A 7,982-nucleotide genomic window follows, 5' to 3' on the forward strand; every position below is an offset into this window, starting at 1 on the left:
TGCGCCGACCGAGGAGGGGAGGGGGGATCCACCTGCAGAACCGACACGTCAGCAGGTGAACCCTTCCCTTCAAGCTGGCCGTGGGCCCCCACCGAGTTGGGTATAAATCAGCGGAGGGGCGTAGGGGTCTCCTTCGCACTCTCAGCGTAGTCCGTGATATCTTCGCTGATCTCCTCTCCTTTTTTTTCCTCTCTCTCTCTCTCTCTCTAGATTCTGTTCTATTTTCTTTCAATTTTTCTTTCGTCATCGTCGATTGAGAAATCTAGGGTTAGGGTTTCTTAGGGTTTGATCGGAGTCGAGAGTCGGCCACAGCGGCGGCGGAGACGAGATGGCCGGCGGGATCAGCCTTGAGGAGATCAAGAATGAGAACGTCGATCTGGTGAGAACTAAAAATACATCCATTTCCTGTTCCTTCGTTCACTAGATCGTCTGGTTATTTTAGCGGTTTGCGCGTGTTAGATTCAATTTTTCTGTGTTGTAGTTCAATATTTTTTTTTCTAGATCACTGGCCGAAGTCGTTTGAATTCATTGCCTAAATTATTTTGTTTTTCTTCAGTCGAGATCGTAAATTTTTTTCTCCGAAATATTTGGTGGAATTTTATTTTAGTACGATCAAGGAATGCATGTTTATTTCATTAAATTGCTCTCAAGATCTTTGTTCCTTTCAGTTCGAAGATCTGGTTCTTTAGATCGATTGATTCTGTGGAATGATTATACGCGAATAAAATCTTTGCTAGATCTGTATTGTTTGTAGCTCTTAATTAGGTTAGAACCCTTTACAGGCGATCCGATCTCTTTTAGATTCGTTTTTGTGATATTTTTACTTTTATTCCTTCAAAAGTTAGGATCAAACTGTTGAGATTTCGATTCGCTTCCTTTGCTGCAGTTTGCGTCGAGGGATAGAGTAAAAAGAGGATTTTTTTTAAATAAAAAAAAAGTTCCTTTTTTACCGGTTAACAGTTTGACCGAAAATATAATTGATATAAAGTAAAATTTGCAGATATCAAGTTGGTGGGTATTATTGGCTGTATTTAGTTAATTTTCCTAATAAAAAATAATTAACCTGTTAATTTTTGTCCCCTCTCTGCCCCATTGCCGTTTCCAGATCGCGGGTACGCCCGCCGTACACGGCTCCGTGCTACCTCTCATTCGAGACTCTCATAGGTTATCGCGCCCAATCTTTAATTGTGAAATTAGGAACTCCCAAAATTACCCCTGGCTAAAAATTATTCTTTTCCTAATTATATTTTATTCTGTTGCCAGTGGGCGGCGGTGGCCCCCTTTTGTTTCCATGCTTAAATCGGACGGTTATAACTGGTATATGGGGTCCTTTTAAGGGAATAAAATATATATAAAAGAAAGTAAAAAGGGCTCGCGCTGATTGTACGGTTGAGATCAAATGCTTGATCATTTTCCATTTTTGTGCCCTAGTGCAGCCGTGCCAGTTTCTCTTTCTGTTCATCGCTTTTAATCTTTTCAAAGGTTTGTTGATGAGTACGCTCATGTTTTGATCATTCCTTCTTTAGATTAGATTAATAGATAAGATAATAGATGATAAAAGGTGTTAATTTAATGATTCTGTTTTTGTTAAAACTGCACGAAAATGGCCCAGCCAAAGATTTAATATGTTATATCTTTTTGGTTGATTTTTATGGGTCGTCGGAAAATACTTGAATTAAGTTGATAGGTTATTATTTCATAGAAAAAGTTTATAGGCTATTAATTCAAAAGAAACTAACTTTTCAGTTGTAATTTGGTATAGGAGAGGATTCCGATTGAGGAAGTGTTTGAGCAGTTGAAATGTACGAGGGAAGGTCTGTCATCCGACGAAGGCGCCAACAGGCTCCAGATCTTCGGACCCAACAAGCTCGAGGAGAAAAAGGTGTTTTTCCCCCGCCCCCTTTCCCTCCATACAAATTGATTTCCATTTCAGTTATCTGTCAGATGCTCCTTCCTCGGGAACTTACGCTTAAACCTTGGACTGTTGTTGTGATGACAGGAAAGCAAATTCCTCAAATTTCTGGGGTTTATGTGGAATCCCCTGTCTTGGGTGATGGAGATGGCTGCTATTATGGCCATCGCCTTGGCCAACGGTGGCGGGAAGCCCCCGGACTGGCAAGATTTCGTTGGTATTGTTGTGTTGCTCGTGATCAACTCAACTATCAGTTTCATTGAAGAAAACAACGCTGGTAACGCTGCAGCTGCTCTGATGGCTGGTCTTGCCCCCAAAACCAAGGTACAATCGAAGAATTTATGTTGTCCCTTCAATTGGGTATTAAGTTGTTATTAATTAAATTAATTTTGTGAATACAGGTGCTCAGAGATGGCCGCTGGAGTGAGCAAGATGCATCGATCCTGGTGCCCGGAGATCTCATCAGTATCAAGTTGGGAGATATTGTCCCTGCTGATGCCCGTCTTCTTGAGGGTGATCCCTTGAAGATCGATCAGTCTGCTCTCACTGGTGAATCCCTTCCTGTCACCAAGAATCCTGGCGATGAGGTTTTCTCTGGTTCGACCTGTAAACAGGGAGAGATTGAGGCTGTTGTCATTGCCACCGGAGTGCACACCTTCTTTGGAAAGGCTGCTCACTTAGTGGACAGCACTAACCAAGTTGGTCATTTCCAGAAGGTCCTCACAGCCATTGGTAACTTCTGTATCTGCTCCATTGCCATTGGTATGGTTGTGGAGATCGTTGTCATGTACCCAATTCAGAAAAGGCACTACAGGGATGGGATTGATAACCTCTTGGTCCTCTTGATCGGAGGAATACCAATTGCAATGCCCACCGTCTTATCAGTGACAATGGCTATTGGGTCTCACAGGCTATCAGAGCAAGGTGCTATCACCAAGCGGATGACTGCCATAGAGGAGATGGCCGGTATGGACGTGCTTTGCAGTGATAAGACCGGAACCTTGACGCTTAACAAGCTGAGTGTGGATAAGAACTTGATTGAGGTGTTTGCCAAAGGTGTCGATAAAGAACATGTTATCTTATTGGCTGCTAGAGCATCAAGAACAGAGAACCAGGATGCTATTGATGCAGCGATGGTTGGGATGCTTGCTGATCCCAAAGAGGTATGGATATCTTCTCAAATTTTGTTTATTTTCTTCAGAGATTATTAATATTATTCACTGAGTTGCAGGTTTATGTATTCTTAATTGTCCTTTGTGTCTGTTTCAATAGGCTAGAGCTGGTATCAGGGAAGTACATTTTCTTCCCTTCAACCCAGTTGACAAACGTACTGCTTTAACCTACATAGACTCTGATGGAAACTGGCATCGTGCCAGTAAGGGTGCCCCAGAGCAGGTACATCTCTATCTATATATATGTTTGAATTCATTATTCCGTAAGATTTTGAAAATTAATATTGCTTTTGTGTGATACTGTTGTCATTTGGTTTGCCCGTAAATAGATTGTGGCCCTCTGCAACTGCAAGGAAGATGTTAAAAACAAGGTCCACTCTGTTATTGAGAAGTTTGCTGAACGTGGGCTTCGATCATTGGCTGTGGCAAGACAGGTTTGTTGCAATATCTGAGGAGATGGTTTCCTGCAGTGATTTATTTCTTCCTAGCATCTCTAATTCACTTTGTCTTGCAGGAAGTGCCTGAGAAGAACAAAGATAGCCCTGGGGGACCATGGCAATTTGTCGGTCTGTTGCCACTGTTTGATCCCCCAAGGCACGACAGTGCAGAAACCATTCGCAGGGCTTTAAATCTTGGTGTGAATGTCAAGATGATTACTGGTAACCTTTCTCTTTTTATTTTCAAGCTGTTGTCATCGTCCGTCTTCATCATGTAATTCTGAATTCCTAATACATGCATATCCTTTACAGGTGATCAGCTTGCTATTGGCAAGGAGACTGGCCGAAGGCTCGGAATGGGAACAAACATGTATCCATCTTCTGCATTGCTTGGGCAAGACAAAGATGCTTCAATAGCTGCTCTTCCTGTTGATGAACTGATTGAGAAGGCGGACGGGTTTGCTGGAGTTTTCCCAGGTGAGATCTGTGTAATCCTAGTTGTATGGATTTTTCTTAAAATATATGTACATTTCTCTTTGGATTCTAATGTGTTTAATCTTCTTAAAAAACAGAGCACAAATATGAAATTGTGAAGAGATTGCAAGAGAAGAAGCACATATGTGGAATGACTGGAGAAAACAGAGCACAAATATGAAATTGTGAAGAGATTGCAAGAGAAGAAGCACATATGTGGAATGACTGGAGATGGTGTCAATGATGCCCCAGCCTTAAGAGAAGAAGCACATATGTGGAATGACTGGAGATGGTGTCAATGATGCCCCAGCCTTAAAGAAGGCTGACATTGGAATTGCAGTCGCTGATGCAACAGATGCTGCTAGAGGTGCTTCTGATATTGTCCTCACCGAGCCTGGGCTTAGTGTCATCATCAGTGCTGTTCTTACCAGCAGAGCCATTTTCCAGAGGATGAAGAATTACACAGTAAGTACCTAGACCTTTGCTATAATCATCTAGTTCTTTTATGCACATCATATTTTTATCTGACCATTCTGATTTTTTCTCCTACCTACAGATCTATGCTGTCTCCATTACCATTCGTATTGTTGTAAGTACTTCTATAGTAACCGAATCCTCAGTTTCTGCTTAAATTTGTGCATTACTGTTCTAATGTCAATACTAAACACTTCTTATCTTTGTAGCTTGGTTTTATGCTTATTGCGCTGATCTGGAAATTTGATTTCTCACCATTCATGGTTCTAATTATTGCCATCCTCAATGATGGTGAGTTTTCAAAAAAATAAAAAAAAAGCATTTTGAACCATTCTATTTTTGTTTCATTCATGATATTTTGTACTTTCAGACTTACCAACTTGTGATTTGGTATGTAGGTACTATCATGACAATTTCAAAGGACAGAGTGAAGCCATCGCCAATGCCCGACAGTTGGAAGTTGAAAGAGATTTTTGCTACTGGCGTTGTGTTTGGAAGTTACCTGGCATTGATGAGTGTCGTCTTCTTCTGGTTAATGAAGGATACTGACTTCTTCTCTGTAAGCATCTTATTCCCTAGTTTATGTTAACTTGATTTATATTGTTCTGTTATGAGTCATGTTTGTTCATTTCTTATAAGTAATTAGTAGTTACAGTTTCCTGTGCTCTATATTCTGCAATCAAGAACTTGTTTCTGTTAATTGAAGTAACTAGTAATAACATGTTCTGTTGTCTTGTCTATGCAGGATAGATTTGGTGTGCGATCTATTAGGCATAGCGAGGATGAAATGATGGCCGCTTTATACCTCCAAGTCAGTATTGTGAGCCAGGCCCTCATCTTTGTCACTCGATCTCGTGGCTGGTTCTTTGTCGAGCGACCTGGACTTTTGTTGGTCTCCGCTTTTCTCGTTGCTCAGCTGGTAAGACTCATATCCCTCACTTTCTTTCCATATATTTTCACCTCACACATGCATTTCCACCAATCTGGACAAATCAACTTTGAGCGTGCGTAAGTTCTAATAGCCTGGAGTTTGGGAGTCTTAAAATGTAAAATTTCGTGTATCATCGATCTCTGACTTGATCAATTTATTTTGACAGGTTGCGACTTTGATAGCTGTGTATGCCGACTGGGGTTTTGCACGTATCAAGGGTATTGGCTGGGGATGGGCTGGAGTTATCTGGCTATACAGTGTTGTTTTCTTCTTCCCTCTTGACTGGTTCAAATTCGCTATCCGATACGTCCTAAGTGGAAAGGCATGGGACAACCTCCTAGAGAACAAGGTAAAACTCTTTCACCCCTCTTCTGTTTAATCACAGTGAATTGCACTTAATGATCCTTTTCTGACACTGATTTACATTAAAAACTACAGACTGCCTTCACTACCAAGAAGGACTATGGTAGAGAGGAAAGGGAAGCTCAATGGGCTATGGCACAGAGGACTCTTCACGGGCTGCAACCGCCTGAAACCAACAATCTCTTTTCTGACAAGAACAGCTACAGGGAATTATCGGAGATTGCTGAGCAGGCCAAGAAGCGAGCCGAAGTCGCAAGGTTTGTCATCCCTCAGACTACCCTGTTTCTCCGCATAATATTTTTCTTGTAGCTAATTAATGTATTCTTTGGTCAGGCTGCGTGAGCTGCACACTCTTAAGGGTCATGTGGAATCAGTGGTGAAGTTGAAGGGGCTTGACATTGACACCATCCAGCAGCATTACACAGTGTAAACAGCTAAGTATTAAAAGAGTTTATCCTATTAAGTGAAACATGGACATTGATGTGGGCTGAAGGGAGCTGCTCAAAAAGGGTGGCAGAAGAGGAAGAAGACTGGTTGTTTTTTCTAGTGTAGTACCGCTCCATGAAGTAATCCTCTGTATTATTTTTTAGTATTATGTTTCTTCGTCCATGAGAGCTGTGGTAAACAGCCTATTCAGTTTAACGCTGGCTGCGCGGGATGTAGATCGAACAACGCAAACCTATTCTCCATATCATTTTTCCTTTTCCCCTCTTTTTCCCCTGTTCCTGTTTCACTTCTAATATGTATGCTACATAAAGTGACCTTTCTAGCAAAGATCTTTTTTCCTTCGAAATTGTTTGAAATCTACTGAAAGGTACATGGTTTTTGTTGTGCTGTTTATGAGGAATCAACAATCTTTTTCTATACCTAATTTGTTCATCATCTGCTTGTTCCTTTCTTTGGTCTCTTTTTCCTGGAGGGTGCATTCTTTATATTTCGGATGAAACCAATTTTGATATTTTCTTTCTTACTGTTACTAATTCACGAGGATATCAGTGATGTTTTATGATACGTTGGAGTTACGTCATACCCACACAAAAACCTGTGGTGTTTGAAAGTGGTAAATGTTCTATGTTGCATTTCTTATAATAGCTCAGGTGTATGCCTGTATAATTGCGCTGATGTAAACCTTTCATCGTGGTCTCTTTTGATTTGTATAGCAGCTGTTGCAATCATAAGAAAAGGATACCGCTGTTTTTCAGCAGAAGTAACCTCCCGCGGGGGTAGCTCCAGATTTCAAAATTTGTGTAGCGAGTTATTAATGAGATTTCAAAATTTGTGTAGTGAGTTATTAATCTTGGAATTTTTTTTTTTTTTTGAGGTTGAGACTTAGAATTCAATTTACTGTTTGGCATGATCTGGTAACCATAGTTTTATAAGCATCGAAGAGGAACAAGGTAACGTCCTGTGCAGGCTATTACTCTGTGTCTTTCGTCAGCACTGTGTGTGAGTTGCTGTATCTTTGCTTATACTTACAGGAATGAGTCTTATCTTTTTCTTCTACAATTTTTATTAATTTTTCCATGATGGGGGGCTTGTCCCACCATTTTACCTCGAGGAATTCGACGCAGGTTGTTACAATATTAATTGGCAAGAGGTATTTCAGGTAAAGAAAAGTTTTGACATTTTCTCGTCAGATATCAGAAAGAGGTGTGTGCTAATTAGCATTCTAATTTTTGTCAAAGACCGTTGATTTTCTGTAGCCAGCATTGGATAGCAACGTGAACCGAACAGGATAATAACGTCTTTTTTTAACTTTATCGTGCAGGCAGCAAGAGCCCCGTGATTGTGTTTATGTGCACAACTAAAGCCACTGTTCAGTTCCTTGGACAGAAAGGCGCTGGTACTTGATCGAGACTGCACAAAAGTGAACCTGGAAGGTTCATTGACGTTAAGGACGCACCAGAATTAGATACCGATATAAGTAATGGTGATCTTCTACTGAAAAATGGGGCCTCTCTCGATCGCGATTGGATTTTACAAGTTTCCCTTCACTTCTTTTCCCTTAACTTTTCCTCTCTAAGCACGGACCCACCGAGAGCTACTCGATGTTGGCTGAAATCCACTGCCAAAATGCTAGCACTACTAGTTGTTCTTGGGCCTTGGGCTTCTCTATTTATAGATCCCGCTGACTGTTATTGTCAATATCACTTCTAAGTTACTCATTAGATTATATAAGCTATCATGTCTGAAACTAGCGAAACTTTATCTTCGTAATT

General features: G+C 40.9%; 1 protein-coding gene across 1 annotated transcript; it reads left to right on the forward strand.

The window, feature by feature from the left end:
* Positions 134-6,627, forward strand: LOC109841344 (plasma membrane ATPase). Its single transcript, XM_020410277.1, has 17 exons — positions 134-379; positions 1,763-1,882; positions 2,000-2,236; positions 2,314-3,075; positions 3,185-3,307; positions 3,414-3,518; positions 3,599-3,743; positions 3,834-3,998; positions 4,094-4,137; positions 4,266-4,460; positions 4,552-4,584; positions 4,679-4,760; positions 4,868-5,028; positions 5,215-5,388; positions 5,567-5,749; positions 5,839-6,020; positions 6,097-6,627. Exons 1-17 carry the CDS (start codon positions 329-331, stop codon positions 6,191-6,193), a joined length of 2,859 nt encoding a protein of 952 aa, XP_020265866.1. The 5' UTR covers positions 134-328; the 3' UTR covers positions 6,194-6,627.

The sequence above is a fragment of the Asparagus officinalis genome, chromosome 5 (assembly GCF_001876935.1).
Source record: "Asparagus officinalis chromosome 5, Aspof.V1, whole genome shotgun sequence".
Classification (NCBI taxonomy): Eukaryota; Viridiplantae; Streptophyta; class Magnoliopsida; order Asparagales; family Asparagaceae; genus Asparagus; species Asparagus officinalis.

Bases quoted from the DNA above. Each gene is read 5' to 3' on its own strand.
- LOC109841344 (XM_020410277.1), top strand. From the start codon at position 329: ATGGCCGGCGGGATCAGCCTTGAGGAGATCAAGAATGAGAACGTCGAT. The intron at 1,883-1,999 runs GTGTTTTTCCCC...TTGTGATGACAG, and splicing joins ACAAGCTCGAGGAGAAAAAG to GAAAGCAAATTCCTCAAATT. The intron at 5,029-5,214 runs GTAAGCATCTTA...TTGTCTATGCAG, and splicing joins AGGATACTGACTTCTTCTCT to GATAGATTTGGTGTGCGATC.